The sequence below is a fragment of the Schistocerca gregaria genome, chromosome 1 (assembly GCF_023897955.1).
Source record: "Schistocerca gregaria isolate iqSchGreg1 chromosome 1, iqSchGreg1.2, whole genome shotgun sequence".
Lineage (NCBI taxonomy): Eukaryota > Metazoa > Arthropoda > Insecta > Orthoptera > Acrididae > Schistocerca > Schistocerca gregaria.
In genome coordinates, this window is record NC_064920.1 from 9912993 (window position 1) to 9936300 (window position 23308).

The following is a 23308-nucleotide window of genomic DNA, read 5'->3' on the forward strand; positions in this document are numbered from 1 at the left end:
TGCACAGAAGACGTGAAGCAGACGACGGTTAGGGCGACACTGACACTACTGGCACTATGGCTGACTAAAGGGACTCTCCCTGACTGTATTCAAAACAAACACGAGATCTATGGAACACTTAATAGCACTCTACTATTAAAGCTTCCTAAAAGCAAAAACACGCAGAAGAAGAAGTGACAAGTAAGAAAAATACAGATAATACTTAAATTAAGGTAGCTCGCTGCACAGCAGACGTGAAGCAGACGGCGGTTAGGGCGACACTGACACTGACCTTGAAGCTGTACTGGCCCATTAAAAAACCAAAAACAAAGAAATAATGGTTTGCTGGTGATTTCAATGTATATTTTCTTAAAGACTCTCCCAATAATAACTTATTTTAGTTAGTAACACTATCATTCAGCTCAATTCCCACGGTAAAGTTCCCCACTAGGGTAGTCAATTGCTCACAAACGGCCATTGTTAATATCTTTATATAAAGTCCAATGAACAAAATTATGTTACAAAACCAATAGTCAATCGCCTTTCAGACCATGACATGCATTTCCTTCTGTTAAATGTTAATACTGATCAGGATATAAAATCTGTTAAATCTGAGCTCAAGAGGGCAATCAATAAGCCAAAAATTGATTGTTTTCGGATACTCCTCAGAGACATTCACTGGACTGATGTTTACAGTGCTCATGGCATGAATGAAGACTATAACACTGTTGCTAATAAAGTGCTTACCTTATTTGAACACTGTTTTCCCCCAAAACTAACCAAGGTTAAAGCTAAGTCTACAAAGAAGCCATGGATTACTCAAGGAATGGGGGTATCTTGTAAAACAAAAAGAAAACTGTATCTGTCAATCCGAAACAGTTCTGATGTTGATGCTGTAGCACAATACAAGAAATAATGCAAAATATTAAAGACTGTAATGTGGACATCAAAGCAAATATATTACAAGGAGAAGATAGTCATATCAGATAGATAAACTCCAGTGTAAGACTCTGCAGGAGAGACGCTCAGTAGCTCGGTACGGGCTTTTGTTAAAGTTTCGAGAACATACCTTCACCGCAGAGTCAAGCAGCAGTATATTGCTCCCTCCTACGTATATCTCGCGAAGAGACCATGAGGATAAAATCAGAGAGATTAGAGCCCACACAGAAGCATACCAACAATCCTTCTTTCCACATACAATACGAGACTGGAATAGAAGGGAGAACCGATAGAGGTACTCAGAGTACCCTCCGCCACATACTGTCAGGTGGCTTGCGGAGTATGGATGCAGATGTAGATGTAGATAGCAAAATAAAGACAGTCTGGGATATAGTGAAGGGGGAAACCAGTAGAACTAGAAATGAAGAGGGACAAACAGCATTAAGAGTAAATGATACATTGGTGACAGATGTGTGTAGTGTTGCAGAACTTTTTAACAAACATTTTATAACTTTTACTGAAAAGATGTGGTTGCCAGGTTCTGTAGATGCTGCTATGGAATACCTCAGATCAGACATTTCAAGTAACTTCCATAATATGAATTTGACCCTAACTACCCCAGCAGAAATAATATCCACCATAAAATCTTTAAAATCAAAAACATCTATTGGGTATGATGAAATATCGACAAAGTTAATTAAACAATGTTATGTAACATATTAAGCTATCTGTGTAACCAGTCGTTTACCAGTGGAATATTTCCTGAATGGTTGAAATATGCTGAAGTTAAGCCACTGTTTAAGAAGGGAGATAAAGAAATAGCCTCAAATATCTGTCCACTTTTGCCAGAATTCTCAGAAATTTTATAAAAGTTAATGTACAATCGGCTTTGTAACCATATTATCTCAAATCACATACTGTCAGAGTCGCAGTTCAGACTTCTAAAGGTTTCTGATATGGAGAAGGCTATCTAAGCTTACAGTGAAAATGTGTTTAATTCATTAGACAAAAAATGTAGGAAACTGGTATATTTTGTGATCTTTCAAAGGCATTTATCTGTGTAAATCACAATATTCTTTTAAGTAAATTAGAATTTTGTGATGTATCAGGAAATGCTGCAAAATGGTTCAAATGTTATATCTCTAGCAGGAAACAAAGGATGTTGCCATGAAAGATACATGAGTAAGCTATCAGGCATCATCCAACTGGGAACTAATTACATGTGGGGTGTCACAAGGTTCCATTTTAGGGCCCTTACTTTGTATATCAATGACGTGTCATCAGTAACATTATCAGATGCCAAGTTCGTTTTGCTTGCCGATGATACAAATATTGGAATACATAGCAAATCAATTGTATTCTTAGAAAGATCAGCTAGTAAAATATTTGTGGACATTAATCACTGGTTCCTAGCCCATTCTTTCTCACTAATCTTTGAAAAAAACACACTACATGCAGTTCAGAACTTGTAAGGGTCCCCTACGAGTATATGCCTAACATACGATGACAAGCAGATAGAAGAAGTGAACAGTGTTAAATTCTTGGGAATACAGCTTGATAATAAATTCAACTGGGTGGAGCACGCCACAGAACTGCTGAAGCATCTTAACAAATCTCTATTTGCAATGCGAATTGTGTCAGACATAGGGGATATAAAAATGAAAACTCTGGCATACTATGCTTACTTTCATACCTTAATGTCATATGGGATTATTTTTTGGGGTAATTCATCACCTCAAGCTAAAGTTTTCCAGGCAGAAAAACGTGCAGTAAGAATTACATGTGGTATGAACCCAAGAACATCGTTCAGATGCCTGTTTAGGGAACTGGGGATACTAACTACTGCTTCCCAATATATTTAGTCCTTAATGAAATTTTTCATTAAAAATATATCACTGTTTCAAACGAACAGCTCAATTCATGGAATCAGTACTAGAAATAAGAATAGTCTTCACAAGGATTTAAAGTTACTCACTCTTGCACAAAAAAGTGTGCATTATTCAGGTACACACATTTTGAATAACTTGCCAGCAGCCATAAAAATCTTAACAACCAATGAAATTCAGTTTAAGAGAAGCCTAAAGAATTTATTGGTGGCCAACTCCTACTCCATTGATGAATTTCTCAGTAGAACCAACTGATTTCAAAAAATGGCTCTGAGCACTATGGGACTCAACTGCTGTGGTCATTAGTCCCCTAGAACTTAGAACTACTTAAACCTAACCAATCTAAGGACATCACACACATCCATGCCCAAGGCAGGATTCGAACCTGCGACCGTAGCAGTCGCACGGTTCCAACTGATTTGTGTGTGTGTGTGTGTGTGTGTGTGTGTGTGTGTGTGTGTGTGTGTAATCTAACTTCTGCACCATTTCAGTGCAGTAATGTGTTCATTGTAAATAAGTATTGTAGTAGTTCTGTTGCATGTTTATTACCTTATAAATAAAACAAACTTTTTTAAATAAATTAGTGCTTATAAAATGATTATTTCATATCGTGTTCATTAAAAAATGACGATCATTCCACTTGGGACCTGTGGAAGGTACATTAGCTTATTTGTTTCAGTTTTAAATATTTGTCATATATTATTGTTTTCTGACATGTTCTACGTCCTAGAGGACCTCCTCACTACGGATCAATTGGAATGAAAGTAAATCTAATCTGTGTAGTAATTAATTGAAAGTGTTGCCGGACTTTATGTACAGCCAGTATTATAACTTTCAGAAATAGTATGATTCGGAATTTTTTTTAAATGAACAAAATTTTTACATTTAAGGTGGATAGATAAAGATACTAAACATTTATGAAATTAACATAATTTTGGAAAATCGAATTATGAACCATATCCATCGGAAAGATGATAGCGTAAGTATGTCCCTTCACCCAGTGTGTATCACAGTGAGTGTCTCGGAATTGTTCATCAAACATCTACTCTAAATTTCCTAATAAGTAAACCTTAATCTCAATAATTTGTTTTGGGTTGTTGTGTTGCTTATTTAGGGTATTTCTTCATTTTAATAGAGGGTCATGTCGGGATCAGCGTATGTGATAACTGCATCTGTCGTTATTGTTCCCTGCAGTAGTGCTGTCCCAGAAGATAGGGCAACAGGTCGACCCTTGGAAGCAGCCATTTGTAAGCTGTTTGATTACTGTTCGGCTGTCCATATGCCATTTGACCACTCTGTTCTTACAGTAGTCTAGTAGACTGTTGTATAGTGTTTCGTGTACTTCCAGTTGTCTGAGCGTCTTGAATGTTGCGGGCCACCAGAGGTGATCAAAGGCACCCGCAGTGTCGATGATGATTTCCATTGCGTACTTATCACTGGTGTTGGTGGCAAACTGTAACGCTTGGTTGATGCCATCATTAATCGGTTTTCCTTCTATGAAGCCGAATTTGTGTTGGCATAGGCCACAGAGAGCTCTGTGCGCCTGTAAAAGCCTGCCTAGAGCTTTTCGTGCACTTTGGCAAGTGTAAGACAGATAGGCCTATATGATTTCCAAACTGTAGGCACACGACTCAGCCGTAGACCGTCGTTTAGCAGAGTTGTAAGGAATGAGGCCATCTGTGGTATTATCTGTTTTAATATTTCTGAATGAATTCCTTCTGGTCCAGGTGCTTTTTTTGTTTTTGGGCTCTGAGATCGCTGTCGCCACTTCTTCTTGCGCAAAAGGACAGGTGACTGCGGCAGTGTTGTACGGTGCGTTCAGTTCCTCACGCAGTGTTGCTTGTTGCCGACGACGTCGCGTAGGAGCTTGCGCAGCAGGAATTGTGCCGTTTGCCTCCATCCCCTTGTCATCGCGCCGTCATCCTGTCTTAGCGTTCCCGGGACTAGTGGGCTCTTTATTTTTTCAGTAGTTATTTTGTATCGTTCCCCCATACGTTTATCTGTATTTGTGATGTCACATGTCTTCCCAGTGTCGTTTAGCTGTTGAAGCCGACAAGAAAACCTCGCCGATGTGACGGCGATGTCACTCCAAATAAGTTTATTATAGATACTGAGGACCCCATCGGTATTTAGCGAGCACCAACCATATCAGTGTACTCATTCCAGGTGTATCGCACCATTAGTAAACAGGTGCCGTGCTGGATGAATCTGAAACAGCTAATGTCATTTGGTGTGCAGAATCCAAATCTATCTTTGAAAAAGTTGTAGCACGTGATATTTAAGGTTTTAAATTTATTGTTCATATTATTTTGCCATTTACTATTCTTTTGCTTATATGTCCTTAAATAAAACAGCAGTGCCAGTAGATCTTCAAATTGTCACTGGATGGCACGTGTGTTAAAGATTAGAAACTTTACTAGTGGAAAAGAGACTTTGTGGTGTAGTGCATATTGCGACATACACGGTGCAATTCTAGCCGCACTTACCTCGCCCAACTTATCTCAGATATATGGATGGATGCAAGATGCCGTATTTATTGGCTTCCAAAAAGTGCTTGACTCAATACCAGATTGATGGGTATCATCAAAAGTTCAGTCCTGTGTAACTTCGAGTGAAATATGCGGTAGGATTGAGCATACAGCATGTCATGTTGGATGGAAACCCATTGACAGATGTACAAGTATCTTTAGCTGTACCCCAGGGCGACTCTTGCCGTTCATGTTATTAGTGGCCATGCAGACAATATTAATAGTAAGCTCAGATGATGCAGTTGTCTATAATCAAGACTGCCTGAAAGTTTTTGTTACCTCAGTGAGTGCTGTGAAGGAGGTAACAGCCTGGTTGAAAATATATAAAATGGAGGTGGGTGTAACCTGGAGCAACCAGTGAGGGCGTGAATGCGGGTTTTATAGAGGTTCTGTGGCACCGCGGTCAGCCATGGTTAACTGTGCTGCAAAGCGAATGAATGTGGAGGTACATGGCTGTTAGCTCTTGTACTGGTGCTATTCTAGGTGTATAAGTTGGTTTGACGTGATTGATGTTTTGGAATATATGCTCGTTGACATGTAGGACGTTATTCTGTGTGAAGTACCTGAATACATTTGAGCTCAAAGTTTATTCAAAGATATAGGCCGGTACTTCTGTGGATCGCTTCCGCTACCATTGGTATAGACGGGTGTGGCCTGCACCTTCCTCTAGGTCCTGGGCACAGTTTTTGCTTCGGTGGATCTGCGATACACAAGAAGGGCTAACTCTGGAACGAATTCTGCACAATATTTAATACGGATTTTGCGGGGCCCTGGAGCTTTGTTAAATTTTAGTGAGTTTTTCTGTTTGTCAACGCCATTCCATTAGTAGTCTATATAATTCATTGGTGCAATGGTGCAAAAACAAAAGTGAGATAAAACTCATACATTTTGCTCTAAGTGAGACATTTGAAAATTGGGTTTAGCATTTTTGCATTTGCTTTGCTACACTGAATATCAGTTCGTGTGTTATCTGTAAGTTTATGAACACTAACTTTGGCACCATCGACAATCTTTACGTAAGCCAAGAATCTTTTTGGGATTTTGAGAAGTATTTCGATAAGGTTCTGCTGCGGTAATTGTCAATGGCTTCGCCCATTTCCTTTTTGACAGCTAAGTGGTTTTCAAGTAGCAATTCCTTATCTTTGCTACCATAATATGTTTTACATCTGTTGTGCAGTAGCCACTCTTTTATACGAAGTTTCTTTACAGAGGAAGTGTACAATGGGCAATTCCTCCTATCACAGACTGCAGGTACATATGTGAACTAGATATACATATACTGTATATGCATCTAGTGCTTGACCATGTGGTCTTGTAAACTTTCTGAATGTTTCACATTCCTCATTGAAATATAACAGTACTGCCCCTTTGTGTATTGTGTTAAGCACCTAAATGTTTCCGTTGTTTCGGCTGCCTTTTGTACTTCATTAATCGTTGCTGTTGCAAGTGTCTTACGGTCGCTGATACCAGTTCCTGTGTGAACATCGTCCAGGAGGTCAGCTGAATTTTTTGGCGTTAGAGCCAATACATCTCCATCAAGAACGCACTTCCGAAGTATCTATTCTAGATAGCTTTCACAGAAAGCATTTAGCAATGTTTCACAGAGTGTCTTGTCACTCTTACCACATATAAAAATTTAATTATTCCGATTGATTGTAGGATCATTAAGGTCTCCTCCGATAATGGCAGGACACGCACTGATGAGCCTAAACGTGATGAGCGCTCTCCCTCCCCCCCCCCCCCTCGTCCCCCCTCCACCACCACCAACAGACTGAATGTCACTCAGTGGCGTTGCGGATGCATTACACGGAATTCCTACGTAAGCGGATCAGAAACAAACGGGAATCAGTGGAATGATATGCAGCACAAATGAGGAAAACCTCTGACATACGCAACTGTGATAGGTGCCAGATTGTTATGGTTCGGCTTCTGGAACGAGCGTCTCGTAAATGGTGAAGCAGATCGTTTCTGCAAGCGCTGCTGTCGAGAGAATGTGTGGAAAGTGGTAAAACGATGTCGAAACCACAAGTAAGCTACAAGACGTCGGACATCGACGTCTCGTCGCCGAATGTTGAGGTCGGAGACTCGCGACTCTGTAAAGCAGGACAGGTGTGACTTTGGGCAGTCCTGATGGCGGAGTACACCGCCGGCTGGTGCAGGCATAACTGCCTCGGAGCACGCTGTTGGGGCTCTGCAGTAGGTGGGCCCTACACGTTCCCATCTCGTTCTAACTGCAGCGAGCACTTTGTCACCAAGACTGGACCGTGGATCAATGGAAATGTTCGGCCTGGTTGGAGGAGTCACGCTTCTTATTACATCAGCTCGACGATCTCGTCCGGGTACACTGTCGTGCAGGGAAACGGCCGCTCGAAATATCTACCGTACTGTGGACACAGGCCAACGAGGACGGTATTGTGGAGTGGCTAGCTGCTGCATAATAGATGCCTACAGAGGAGATTGCTTAGCAATTAATTGTGCATCCTACCTTAGAGTACTCATCTTGTATGTGTGAGCAATACTGAGGACGTAATGGAACATCGAACATCGAACATGTACAAAGAAGGGTGGCGTGTATTGAAAATAATTTGTTTGATTCACGGAAGAGCATTGCGGAAATGTTGAAAAACGTGACTTCGCAATCGCGTAACAGTTATACTGTGAAGACCTGCTTACAAAATTGTGAATACTAGTATTAAGTGACCAGTAGCAAACATGGGGCTTCATCTTGCAACTGATGAGGAAGGGTGAGTGGGAGCAGCTCATTAAAGAACCAGAGTCCATTTCCTTCGGGATGGTAGCACACTGCCATAGCATTACAGTACAGACCTCAACAGCAGCCACCGTGGACAAGTTGGATTTTGATACAGTGTCGGTGCCAGACGGCCCGTGGCGTCTGCACTGCAAAGTCTTCGGACTCCATCTTGGGAGCGACATGATTTAAACAATGGAAGGCAACGGGAAACCACGACTGTTATTTGGGTCTGCAGGAGGGGGGGGGGGGGGGGGGGGACAGATAGGAACCTCACTTCAGAATGCGCAGATCAGCCTCAACCATCTGCGAATCATTCAACGCATAGCAACTTGAATTGTGCAGACACTTAAGCTTGCTATAGGGGAGGGAGAAATGCATGTTCGTTGATGTAGATGTACTTGCAATCAGCATGACACACTGGAAATGGTGTGGTCACTTTGTGATTCACGTAAAGAATACGGTGTATTTTTTTGGAAGTCAGGGTGGTAGTATAAATTGCACAATGATTCCAAAAAAACTTTGGTAATGCAGTCATTGTTACGAGCCCATTTGTCATAGAATAATTTCCACTAAAATTAATGCCTCTCTTTACATAATCAACATCATTCAAGTTTACGCTCCTACAGCAGCTTCGTCGAACATAGAAATCGATCAATTTCGCGAGCTGCTAGACCAGCACCAGAAAGATACCGAAAAAGGAAATGTTAGACTACCAGATTGATTTTAGTGCGAAGATAGGAGAGATTGTATACGGTGGACATATGAGACCTGTGGCTGGGCTTGACGGCTCGGGACTGAGAAATAAACGTGGGGATCAGATACTGGAATCTTGTGTTAACAACAACTTATCCATCCGAATACCCTTCTCCAACATCATCCACAACGTCATTGCATATAGATTTCCTCTGGCGATAGCGACAGTAATCACACTGATATCATTTCGGTAAGGCATCATTGCCATAGTTTGGTCCTGTATCAGTGACCAGTGATTTCATTTTGGTGACCAGGGACGATACAACGCTATCCATGGAAATACGGATAAAATTGAAATTGATCAATAAGGCGAGAGTAAGACAGGTTCATCTTATAGAAACAACAGTCAAGCATGTACTGGAAGAAGATGTAGCCCCCCCCCCCATCCCCCCACTCGTGAGACACACACTTTGTCTTTTCCTGAGAGATTCCTCACGCAAAGCAACCCCAGATGTCGAGCACTCCTCTGTTGCTGATCAGAGAGAGGAGCGCACTGTACAGACACGGCACACATGCTGCTTAGCTTGAAGAATTGTACAAAGTACTTAGCTGCAAACTAAAGCACAACTGCTCAATTGTCAAGACACAGTATCTCACCGCTGTTTGTAATAATGCAGACCAGCATCATGAGATAAAGCAAAAGCACGGCCTTTCCAAGATTGTTAACAGATTTACCTAAGAGTTCAAAGCGCGCACATGGTTGATAGAAGGTGTAAATGGCAATCTCAATACTGACATGAAAAAAAAAAAAAAAACGGTAAGTGAAAACAACTCTGTGAAACCCTGCAAAAGAAACGAAGAAAACATCTTCGTCGAATCAGATACGGAACCTGATATTCTACTCAGGGAAACTGAAAATACCACTAAGCATTTCAAAAACAACAAAGTCGCAGTTATAGATAGCGCTCCCAGGAAATGCTAACTGTGGTGGGAGGAGAAGCCATACGTTTTTATATTTAATATGTAATATGGTTCCGAAAACTGTTCTTCCTCTTCACAAAAAGAGTCACCTAAGGACTGCTCCAATTAATGGACTATAGTAATAATATCCCCCCATGAACCATGGACCTTGCCGTTGGTGGGGAGGCTTGCGTGCCTCAGTGATACAGATGGCCGTACCGTAGGTGCAACCACAACGGAGGGGTATCTGTTGAGAGGCCAGACAAACGTGTGGTTCCTGAAGAGGGGCGGCAGCCTTTTCAGTAGTTGCAGGGGCAACAATCTGGATCATTAACTGATCTGGCCTTGTAACATTAACCAAAACGGCCTTGCTGTGCCGGTACTGCGAACGGCTGAAAGCAAGGGGAAACTACAGCCGTAATTTTTCCCGAGGGCATGCAGCTTTACTGTATGATTAAATGATGATGGCGTCCTCTTGGGTAAAATATTCCGGAGGTAAAATAGTCCCCCATTCGGATCTCCGGGCGGGGACTACTCAAGAGGATGTCGTTATCAGGAGAAAGAAAACTGGCGTTCTACGAATCGGAGCGTGGAATGTCAGATCCCTTAATCGGGCAGGTAGGTTAGAAAATTTAAAAAGGGAAATGGATAGGTTAAAGTTAGATATAGTGGGAATTAGTGAAGTTCGGTGGCAGGAGGAACAAAACTTTTGGTCAGGTGACTACAGGGTTATAAACACAAAATCAATTAGGGGTAATGCAGGAGTAGGTTTAATAATGAATAGGAAAATAGGAATGCGGGTAAGCTACTACAAACAGCATAGTGAACGCATTATTGTGGCCAAGATAGATACGAAGCCCACACCTACTACAGTAGTACAAGTTTATATGCCAACTAGCTCTGCAGATGACGAAGAAATTGAAGAAATGTATGATCAAATAAAAGAAATTATTCAGATAGTGAAGGGGGAGGAAAATTTAATAGTCATGGGTGACTGGAATTCGAGTGTAGGAAAAGGGAGAGAAGGCAACGTAGTAGGTGACTATGGATTGCGGCTAAGAAATGACAGAGGAAGCCACCTGGTAGAATTTTGCACAGAGCACAACTTAATCATAGCAAACACTTGGTTTAAGAATCATGAAAGAAGGCTGTATATATGGAAAAACCCTGGAGATACTAAAAGGTATCAGATAGATTATATAATGGTAAGACAGAGATTTAGGAACCAGGTTGTAAATTGTAAGACATTTCCAGGGGCAGATGTGGACTCTGCCCACAATCTGTTGGTTATGACCTGTAGATTAAAACTGAAGAAACTGCAAAAAGGTGGCAATTTAAGGAGATGTGACCTAGATAAACTGAAAGAACCAGAGGTTGTACAGAGTTTCAGGGAGAGCATAAGGGAACAATTGACAGGAATAGGGGAAAGAAATACAGTAGAAGAAGAATGGGTAGCTCTGAGGGATGAAGTATTGAAGGCAGCAGAGGATCAAGTAGGTAAAAAGACAAGGGCTAGTACAAATCCTTGGGTAACAGAAGAAATATTGAATTTAATTGATGAAAGGAGAAAATATAAAAAATCAGTAAATGAAGCAGGCAAAACGGAATACAAACGTCTCAAAAATGAGATTGACAGGAAGTGCAAAATGGCTAAGCAGGGATGGCTAGAGGACAAATGTAAGGATGTAGAGGCTTATCTCACTAGGGGCAAGATAGATACTGCCTACAGGAAAATTAAAGAGCTTTGGAGATAAGAGAACCACTTGTGTGAATATCAAGAGCTCAGATGGAAACCCAGTTCTAAGCAAAGAAGGGAAAGCAGAAAGGTGGAAGGAGTATATAGAGGGTCTATACAAGTGCGATGTACTTGAGGACAATATTATGGAAATGGAAGAGGATGTAGATGAAGATGAAATGGGAGATACGATACTGCGTGAAGAGTTTGACAGAGCACTGAAACACCTGAGTCGAAACAAGGCCCCCGGATTAGACAACATTCCATTGGAACTACTGACGGCCTTGGGAGAGCCAGCCCTGACGTAACTCTACCATTTGGTGAGCAAGATGTATGAGACAGGCGAAATACCCACAGACTTCAAGAAGAATATAATAATTCCAATCCCAAAGAAAGCAGGTGTTGACAGATGTGAAAATTACCGAACTATCAGTTTAATAAGTCACAGCTGCAAAATACTAACTTCACAGACGAATGGAAAAACTAGTAGAAGCCGACCTCGGGGAAGATCAATTTGGATTCCGTAGAAATGTTGGAACACGTGAGGCAATACTGACCCTACGACTTATCTTAGAAGCTAGATTAAGGAAGGGCAAACCTACGTTTCTAACATTTGTAGACTTAGAGAAAGCTTTTGACAATGTTGATTGGAATACTCTCTTTCAAATTCTGAAGGTGGCAGGGGCCAAATACAGGGAGCGAAAGGCTATTTACAATTTGTACAGAAACCAGATACAGTCATAAGAGCAGCGGTTGGGAAGGGAGTGAGACAGCGTTGTAGTCTCTCCCCGATGTTATTCAATCTGTATATTGAGCATGCAGTGAAGGAAACAAAAGAAAAATTCGGAGTAGGTATTAAAATCCATGGAGAAGAAATCAAAATGTTGAGGTTCGCAGATGACATCGTAATTCTGTCAAAGACAGCAAAGGACTTGGAAGAGCAGTTGAACGGAATGGATAGTGTCTTGAAAGGAGGATATGAGATAAACATCAACAAAAGCAAAACGAGTATAATGGAATGTAGTCGAATTAAGTCGGGTGATGCTGAGGGAGTTATATTAGGAAATGAGACACTTAAAGTAGCAAAGGAGTTTGGTATTTGGGGAGGAAAATAACTGATGATGGTCGAAGTAGAGAGGATATAAAATGTAGACTGGCAATGGCAAGGAAAGCGTTTCAGAAGAAGAGAAATTTGTTAACATCGAGTATAGATTTAAGTGTCAGGAAGTCATTTCTGAAAGTATTTGTATGGAGTGTAGCCATGTATGGAAGTGAAACATGGACGATAAATAGTTTGGACAAGAAGAGAATAGAAGCTTTCGAAATGTGGTGCTACAGAAGAATGCTGAAGATTAGATGGGTAGCTCACATAACTAATGAGGAGGTATTGAACAGGGTTGGGCAGAAGAGAAGTTTGTGGCACAACTTGACCAGAAGAAGGGATCGGTTGGTAGGACATGTACTGAGGCATCAAGGGATCACCAATTTAGTATTGGAGGGGAGCGTGGAGGGTAAAAGTCGTAGAGGGAGACCAAGAGATGACTACACCACGCAGATTCAGAAGGATGTAGGTTTCAGTAGGTACTGGGAGATGAAGAAGCTTGCACAGGAGAGAGTAGCATGGAGAGCTGCATCAAACCAGTCTCAGGACTGAAGGCCACAACAACAACAGTAATAGTATCACTTGTTAGCAAAGCCCTCGTGTGCGTAACGTATCAACCAGTGTCTATAGAAATTCCTGCAGTCTCAGGTATCAGCGGAACAAGTAGATTTTGTGACACATAAAGGTGCTTGAGAGACAGTCTTGAATTTGACGCAGATAAATGAAAAATGTCATGATTTCGGCGTCCCTGCCTTCATTCGATTCCTAGATCACAAAGTCTTTGATTGTGTTGTTTAGGACAAGTTGTGGTATGTGCTCAATGAGTTTTAAGTTCCTAAACACCTTAAAACGTCTTTGTATCAGTCATATTGCAACAATAAAGGTGCATGGTGAATACTCGCAGTTTTTTAATGTGACAAATGGAGTCAGACAAGTGGTGTACTTGGTGGCTTGGATGGTGAAATTTCAATTAGCCAGAAGGAAGTCGACAATCTATACTTTGCTGGTGATACTACCCTCGTGGCAGAAGTGAGTGAAAGCTTCCTGACCTGTTCTCCAGAGTTTAAACTATTTGTTTTAATTTTGGTTTAGAGGTAAACATGAAGATGATGAAACTGATGGTTATTAATTGTCATGGTTTAAATCAAATGCCGCTTACAGGTCCCTTAAATGCTCTTATAGGTTCCTTAAATGATCTGGAAATAGGGAATGATTGTGGATATTTAAGATCCCTCGTCAGTGACACAGGAAAGTGTGATAAGAAAATAAGAAGACAAATCGACCTTGGCTGAGTCGCAGTGGTTAAACTCACTAAGGTCTGGCAGAACTGGGTAACGTCTGAAACAACAAAAATATTCTTGGTGGAATTTGAGTTATTGTGGAGCTGCAGCGCGTGAACCATGAAAGCTAGAGGCGAGAAAAAAACATGCCTTTGAGATGAGGTACTGGCAGAAGGTTACGCTTACTGTGGACAGAAAGAAGAAAGAACGCTTCCATTATGGAAGAGCTCCGTACCAGACGTAGTGTATCATCGCGTGCTAATCAAACATACTTCCACTTCCTTGGGAACATTTTAAGGGTAGAAGGGGGATAGTTTAAAAAAGATCATCTTGCAAGGCAAAATGTAAGGCAAAAGACAACAATGAAGGGCAGCAAGTAGATCACTGGATCAAGCAAAGAACAGAGCCGACCTGCTGCTTCACCTTAACTTAAGAAGAGTGGAAGATTGCTGTGGATGGCCGTGTGTGATCGAAGATTCATTTACTCATTGTGTGGTCGAAGATTCATTTACGTAAGAAATGAATAAAGAGATGAGACACTCAGAAATGATGATGATGATGATGATGATGATGTTATTGTTGTTACAAGAAGCAAGTGCTGCATCCATTTTAAGTAGTTTGGTCTATGTTTCTACTACTACTACTACTGCTGCTGCTGCTGCTAATAATAATAATAATACTAATAATAATAATTATTTATAGAGGATGTAATCATACTGTCCACCTCAGAATCGATAGTTGCCCCTTTAGATAACGACTAGACCGTGTGTCAGTGGTTCATGCGTGAACTTTAATTGTGGGCTGTAGTAATGCGACCACTGAGTGGTGGAGAGTCATCAACGGAAATAGAAGTGCTACGAAACTGATCCACTTTTCGCGACTCTGCATTGATCTCAGATGTTCGTGACAAATGAAAATTTGTGACGCACTGGGGCTCGAACCCAGACTTCCCACTTATCGCGAGCGGTCGCCCAACCACTTCGGCTATCCGAGCACGCCTACATATCTCGTGGAGTCCACAACCCTTATACTCTTACAGGGAGAGACAAATATTTTATCGTCAATTTAGCCTGCTGAGGCATGGATACGTTATTGATGATTGTTATATCTGTGTTAATACTGTGTCTGTATCTTCAAATTACAATCCCCGTGAATTTGAGTTCCAGTTCGGCACAAATTATCATTTGTCACAAATAGCAGACGTCAATACGGATTCTCAAAGTGCAAATCAGTTTCGCACCATTTACGGCAACTGTAATCTTCAGAATAGTCTCTGTTCATTCAGACATGCAGGCATGTCGAAAGGACATTGTAATGTGAAGATACAGATACTGTATAAACTGTGAAAAAAAGAAAGGTTGCTTCAAGCATGGCTCGGGGATGTCTGTTCGAGATCTTTTATCAAATACTACGGAAAAAATACTCTACAAATATCTTCTCAGAGCTTGATAATGTTGGGCAACTTGTTTTAAATGTTCAGAAATAATTTCCTGTTTTGTCTCTTTGTCCATGTTCAGCAGTTTTGTTATGTTTGATACGATCAATATTTCTGTATACTTTACATATAACCTATGAATTAAAGATGTGGTTCAACTTAGGCTACTATATTTAAAACTCAGTTTCTCCTCACGTACCAGAAGCTCGTGACCTGTTGTGAACTTAAGATTCCATTTCCCGATGTCCTTTCTGAGCTCATTTCCCTCTGTTCACTGTGTGAAAGCCCTTGGTTCGATATTTGTACAGCAGATATTGGGCAGTGCACATCACTTATTTGATCTGTATGTAATTTGCTCATTTGTACCAAAATGACTCCTTCAACCTGCACTCAAGTACACACTGTTTCAACACATCTAGACGGATCAGTATTGTGTGCTGGAACGGTATTCGGAGGTGGGACATGTTCTTTGTGGCCACTGAGCAATCTTACTGACTGAGCATCTGAGCATGATCCTACTTAGGTATGCAGAAGTACTTCTATGAGGTTTGGGATTTAAAATAGCTGTACTTACATAATTTTAGCCGTGAGGGGGAATGATGAGTCGTGACTCGCTAGCTGAGTTGGTTCAAGTCCCAGACTGACACATGATTTTAATCCGTGAGGAAATTTCATCCACTGGTAACATCGCAGCGCCATAAAATTTCAGCAGTTGTCTTTCCTAACCTGATTTTTTAGCGCTCTACTTAAATTGTACCTCAAATTGTGTTAAATTTTAATTTGTGCGTAATATGATGTTCGTCAAAGGGTTAAACTGTAGATTCAACAGAGATAAACTTAAAACTGTAGATTCAACAGAGATAAACTTATCGAAACATTTAACAGGTGTCTATTATTTACAACCAAATTGCAGCAAGCTAGTGATCTGCCACAAGAAGACAGAGACCATATGAAGACAGAGATTGTACTACTGATCCAGGTATCGCGATCGTATTTTTGCATTACTTTCATTAATTGAAACTGTCTTTGTTATGACATGTCTTCAGATCTCGGAACTGTTACTTGGGTGTACACACAACTAATCATGCAGTGTTTGTAAAAGCGCGTTATGTGGTAGACACAGGCCAAATGAATGTTCAATGTGCACGATGATGGTAATGTGATATTGATAAATTGTTTTTGTACTACTGCGTTTAACTACAATCCTGATTTTTTTTTAAATCGGCTCATTAAATACTAAATTTATTGTTTGCGAAATGGTTCCTTAAAAAGATATGTGTTGTCTAACTTATTATTTTGCTTTCGTTTCAGATGGTTCCACTTGTTACTGTGACATCATCCATTAATAAGATATGCAGGATGGACTCTCATCAAACTGAAAATACCCAGAATTACATTACCGTCATACCTATTGAGTACCCGAGAAGCAGGGTGTACCCTCAAACACAGGAATATGTGGTTGATCAGTACAGGTAAAGATACAAAATTGTTAAGGCTTTCGTGGTCGCTTGTTAATAAGCTGCCTGTTGGCTTCTGTCTCGGGTTCTCCGACCGACAGCTGTCTGACGAACTTCCTGACGTTTCGCCAGCACGAGTGGCTGCCGGTGGTGAACTGGAGCCGAGCTCGCGGCCGCACACTATATGTAGCTGGCGCGCCAACGTCGGAGAGTTTCTCCACGCTCATTTCCGGTGCAGTTCTCCTCTTGTTACCTGCGACGGTCGTTCGGTTCAGCACGGGAAGCCAGGATCCATTTGCTTCGAGGCTGTCTTCTTTCTTGTTGAAGCTATTCTCGTGTTTGTGTGGTTCCTTAGCTCCTCTGAACAAGCGGGTGTGACAGCTCTCCTCTACAGACAAAACTTCCGTGTCAGACTCACACAGAGCTGCCACGGCCGAATTCTACACCTTCCCCAACCTGCAAAGCCGTTGAGTTATGTGATCCTGGCATTGTTCGATCGTCCAGTCATTCCAACATAAATTTTCCGCATGTGCACGGTATGCGGTATATTCCCAACGTTGCAAGTGGGTCCCTTTTCTCTTTTTCCAATCTAAGACACTCTTTGATATTCTTAGTCGGTTTGTAAATAGTCTTTGCGTCGTGTTTGAGCGATATACGGCCGATTCTGTCCGTCACTCTGGAAATGTACGGCAGAAAACCCGTACCCGACATTTCTTTCTCTGATTTGTCACTTGGCCCGTGTTTGGCTCTGTTATACTTCTAATATGACTTGTGGAGTACTCATTGCTCCTGAGAACACTTTCCAGGTGTGCATTTTGCGTCTGAGTTGCTGCGGCTCACATTTTCGTCTTGCTCGCGTTACGAACGTACTGATCGTGCCTCTTTTCTGGCTCCGGTGGTGAATTCATAGTTTGTGCAGGTGTCGGTCCGTATGTGTCGGTTTTCGATACATGCTGTATACCAGGTTTTCAACATCCCTTGTGACCAGTACAACTAGAAATGGCAGTTTTTTTCTATTCCATGGTGAATTTTGTGTTGGCGTGGAGGCTGTTCAGGTGTCTTAGGAAGTCACCGAGCTGTTCCTCACCATGGCTTGACACAACTGAGGTATCACCGACGTATCTGTACCACACCTTAGGTTTACAAGGTACCGAATCCAGTGATTCTGCTTCGAAATGTCCATGAAGGAGCTGGCCACCACTGATCTAAAGGAATACCCATGGGGACGCCTTCCAACCGTTTGTAGAAGTTGCTATTCTGCGGGAAATGGCTCGTGGCGAGACAAGCATGAAAGAGCTTTGTTATGTCTTGGGGGGACAATGGAACCTATGTGCTGCACAGAGTCACCGAGTGGCACTTCCGTAAACAACACCAAACCTGGCAAAACACTTGGCCTCTCTGCTCCAGTCACGCGTGTGGAAGACTGATACGTACATAAAGGAATCAAGCCATTACACAGAGAAGCTGAAGAAACTAGAAGTTGCGCAATCGGTATTAGTGGAAGAAAGACGTTCAAGGTATTGAGAATTTTAACGCCGACAAGAGTGTATTGGTACTGCCTGCCGATAAGGGAATGCGACAGTCGACCGAAGATTATGCGCAGAAGATCCAGGACCTATTAGACCCGCTGAGCCGTCCGCGGTGGTCTCGCGGTTCTAGGCGCTCAGTCCGGAACAGCGCGACTGCTACGGTCGCAGGTTCGAATCCTGCCTCGGGCATGGATGTGTGTGATGTCCTTAGGTTAGTTAGGTTTAATTAGTTCTAAGTTCTAGGCGACTGATGACCACAGATGTTAAGTCGCATAGTGCTCAGAGCCATTTTAGACCCGCTGGCGTACTGAAAACAAAGCGCAAGTCTGACTTAGCGTATCACACGGAATACGAATCAGTTAATCAAGGCGACTTCTCTTCCAGCGCATATACGGAGGAACCTGCGTAACACAGAAGCCCTATCACCTCGGCTGTATGGATTACCTAAGATCCATGAGAATAGCGTTCCACCAAAACCGACTGTCAGCGCTCCTGGCTCACCCACGTATAAACTGGCAAAGCACGTGGCCTCTCTGCTCCAGCCGCACGTGGGGAAGACTGACACATGCACAAAGGGCCCAGGAACCGAAACGTGCACCAAACGACATTCTGGTCAGCTTTGATGTTGTTTCTTTATTCACGAAAGTTACACTTGCTGACACTCTGGAGCACGTCGGTTCAATTTTCCTTCGAGACATCACAAAGCTCTTTCATGCGCGTCTCACCACGAGCTATTTCACGTGGAATGACAACTTCTACAAACAGCTGGAAGGCGTCGCCATGGGTAGTCCTCTTAGCCCAATGGTGGCCAACTTTATGGAACGTTTTGCAGCAGAGGCACTGGACTTAGCACCTTGTAAACTTAAAATGTAGTACAGAAATGTCGTTGATACCTTCGTTGTGTGGAGCCATGGTGAAGAACAACTCGGTGACTTCTGAAGACACTTGAGCAGCCTCCACGCCAACATAAAATTTACCATGGAATAGAAAAGGCCAAAAACTTTTCTAGATGTGCTCGTCACACAGTGTGCGTATCGAAAACCGACGCATATGAACCGATACCTGCACGAATTATCAGATCATTACCCGAGCCAGAAAAGAGGCATGACCAATACGCTCATAACGCGAGCAGAGGTGTGTGAGCCGCAGCAGCTCAGACGCAAATTGCAACACCTGGAAAGTGTTCTGAGGAGCATCTGGTACTGCACAAGTTCAAATGGTTCAAATGGCTCTGAGCACTATGGGACTCAACTGCTGCGGTCATTAGTCCCCTAGAACTTAGAACTACTTAAATCTAACTAACGTAAGGACATCACACACATCCATGCCCGAGGCAGGATTCGAACCTGCGACCGTAGCAGTCGCACGGTTCCGGACTGCGCGCCTAGAACCGCGAGACCACCGCGGCCGGCCACTGCACAAGTTATATCAGAAGTATAACACAGTCAAACACTCAGCGAAGTGACACATCAGAAAAATAAATGTCGGGTACGGCCTTTCTGCCACATATTCCGAGAGTGACGGACAGAATCGGCCGTATAAAGCGCAAACACGGCGTAAAGAGTATTTACAAAGATCAAAGAGTGTCTCAGATCGGCAGAGGAGAAAAGGGACCCACTTGCAATGTCGGGAATACACCGCATACCATGCATATGCGGAAAAGTTTATGTCGGAATGACTGGTCGATCGATCAACACCAGGATCGCAGTACATAAGCGGCTTTGCAGACTGGTGCAGGTGGAGAAATCGGCCATGGCAGAGCACGCGCTGAGTGACACCGACACGGAAGTGCTGGCTGTAGAGAAGCACTGTCACGCCCGCTTGTTCAGAGAAGCTGTGGACATACTCAAACACGGGAATAGCTTCAACAAGAAAGAAGAAAGCTTTTCACCAGAAATTACTACGCAGAAGCCGTCGTACGTTGGTGCGCCAGGGTGGCCGGGAGCTCCGCTCCAGTCCACCACTAGCCATGCTGGCGGAACGTCGGAAAAATCATCACAGCTAGAGTTGCCAACTCTGCAAATTATGTTACTTTTAACTATATATGCAAATATCCTTCTTTCATATTTTTTTGCAAACGTTTTTCTGGTCCATATTTTGATATTACACATTTTAAGTTATTATCAGTGTTACAGTTCTAGATACAAATCACATAAGAAGAAAAAAAAATTCTTTTATTGTCTCTAAATTAGACATGGTCAGTCCGCTCCTGAATTGACTGAAAGAGCCAGATCTTTTTAAACAGAGGATGATGGATGATTCAGAAAAAATGTGTGGTAGCTCTTCTGATTTTATTTGTCTCTGCTGACTGGTAAGAGTGTGATGAAAATTCCACCGTAGGCTGCTTCAAAGGCGCCCCACCCCACATCCTTGAGAAAACGTTTCTCAAGCTACAAAAAATGTGTACACCATGTGCACACGTTGATTTGCATATATTACGAGTGCCTAAAGCTCTTCTCTTTCACGAAAACAGAAAACAAAGAAAGCTCCGTCCTTTTTCGATTTATTGGCTGGTGGGTAGTATCCATTCAGCCATCTCAGTAGTAATACTAATTATGACGATATGAAAGTAAACACAACTCTTTACCCAGACTCCGAATAAAAAAAAAATCGACCCAGCTAAGAATCGAACTTTTGTTCCTCCGCTTCAGAAAAGGTCTCCGACTCGGTTCCTTGACGAGCTGGATATTTTTAACCATCTGTCGCTTAAAGACGGTTTTGTTCTTAACGAACAATTGCAGTTGCGCAATAAAAACTTCTTTCAGTGTTTAGAGCCGTTACTTACAACTAATTGACTTTTGGAATTTTCCTCACAGTGCCGTCGGTAATGTCGGTTTCCCTTTTCAACTGTCATTGTCGGTCTTCTACATTGTTTAAAACTACCTACAAAAAGGCTTATTTACTATTTTTGCAAATTTTCATATTGCCTATTATCTGGGTACTATATGTTACTTACTAATGTATATCTTCAGTTATGTACGGGCGCTGATGACCCCGCAGTTGAGTGCCCCACAAACCAAACATCATCATCATCATCATCATCATCCAACAACTGTGTAATTTTGCTCTTAGCGCAGATATTTGTAAGTTTGGTTACTAGATGGCAGTCGTGCCATCTCTTGGCAGTGTCGGCCTACTTGCCGTTTAGTCTGATGCCTCTGGCGCTGTGTACGTTCCGTCTTAGCCGACTGCAGGAGGTAACTTGTGCCGCCGCTTGCAACTATGATTTAACTATTCTGTGATAACTGTCTGTTTGTTTTATTATGACCTATATTCTTGACTCATGGAACAAAAACATGTCATTTGACGATAGCACTGTTGCTGAAAATTTAAAAGTTGACATGTGATTTCACGTAAGTACAATTTTCTGGTTTTTTTTTCGAGAATTTTCACATTTGTAACTTTGTGATGTATATTACCTGTACCTTATATATTTTTCTAGTTAACTTTTAGCATTCTGATGGTAATAGTCGTAGAGCTTAGTCTTGGAGTTTTGTAAAAAAGTTGTGTGCAACCAGTTGGCTGTCTGTTACATTTTAGATAATCCTTCCAGCTATTTCTGTATTCTTTAATCTTCTCATTTATATTTTGCACCCTCAGTTCTTTACTGAGCCTACATTCAATCTCCCGTCTGACAGAATGTAGCCAGCTACTCTTCTTAGCAGTCGAATCACCAGTGCTTATATTCTGATGTGAACAAGTGCTTCTGCTGTGTTGTCCAAGCAAGATCTTCAAGGTCTAGGGAGCAGGGGTTATCTTGAGCACCAGTGGATTAACAATAAGCTTGATCATGTGGACTGCAACACCGTCCTGTACCGTAGATGCTGTGCTGAAGGAGTTTTCGTCAGGGTTACCAATTCAACAAAGAATTTTTCGCTACTACTATCATTTACCTTCGCGAAATAATGAGTAAGTCTATGTTTTGTTTACGGTTCAATGAAGGTTACTGCTAAAGTCAAGTACTGGTTTAGTTCCTTAGTTGGGACAATGAGATCAGCTGCAGCATCTACTTTGCCTACTCTTCCCTAGACCATACAACTTTTCCGTAGAGCACCTGAGTTTTATGTTTTTGATTAATGTATTGCCATATCTTAGCTGTCATCTCTCTCAGACTGATTGACTCTGCTTTCTGCTCGTAATGAGATTTATGTTACAGGATAGGAGGTTGTTTGTAAGCCCAGTGTGCAACGCCCCCAAGATGCATGCACTGTTTTCGCTCTTCCATTAGCCAAGGTGCAGGTTTTCCCCTCAGGTTTCCGGTCATTGGTGGAGCATGTTTATTGTGTAATAGAGTTACTTTGGTAGTAAATCCATGGAGTTGGTCTTTCACATCCAGAAATGGCATTGACGTCGTGTTCCAAATTACCTCTTGTGCCTCCACTGCGAGTTACGGCACACTGGTACGCGTAAAATCTCTGTGTGTTGCACAGGTTATTCCTTGCATATTTTAGAGAGTAAGTCCTGAATATTATGTTGTAAGCTGATATTCCCGGTACGAATTTCTTTGCTTGTGGATTTCGTGACAAATATACAGGGTTATTCTAAATGATGGACCCATATTCAAAACTTCATTCTTACTCAAGTACAAATCCAAAATGAACAACCTTTATACCAATAAAAAGAGGAAGTTTCAAAGTATTTTTCATAATGTTTGAAATCAACTAATAAATTTTATAATTTGTAATTAATTTGTTTTTAATAATGATTTAATAATAAATGATAAATGTCCCATGTGGCCACCGTTGGCAGCACGTCAAACATCGACGCGGTTGCCAAACTTGTCTCAACACGCACGAGAGCGTATCTGCTGTTACTGAGTGCACGGCAGCAGTGAATCCGTCAAAATGAGTTGAAAGTGATGGCCAACTATGTTCTACAGTAAAAGTACAACAGACACATTGGTAGAACTAGAGGCTGCATGAATAGACAAGTTCATGCCATCACCCTCAACTGCGTTTCATTTACAACAACTAATAAGCAATTTTTTTAGTATTATAAAGCCGCTCTCATTAAATAAAAGTATAGCATTGGAT

The 23308-nt window shown here is 41.8% G+C and overlaps 1 protein-coding gene across 4 annotated transcripts in view; it reads left to right on the top strand.

Moving 5' to 3' along the window:
- LOC126322565 (putative FERM domain-containing protein FRMD8P1) overlaps positions 1-23308 on the top strand; it is a 327086-nt gene that overhangs the window by 73653 nt on the left and 230125 nt on the right. For all 4 annotated transcript variants that reach the window (XM_049994510.1, XM_049994465.1, XM_049994577.1 and 1 more), the window contains one exon: positions 16601-16761. In XM_049994510.1, the coding sequence (XP_049850467.1) occupies positions 16601-16761 (161 nt within the window). The remainder of the gene's footprint in view (positions 1-16600; positions 16762-23308) is intronic.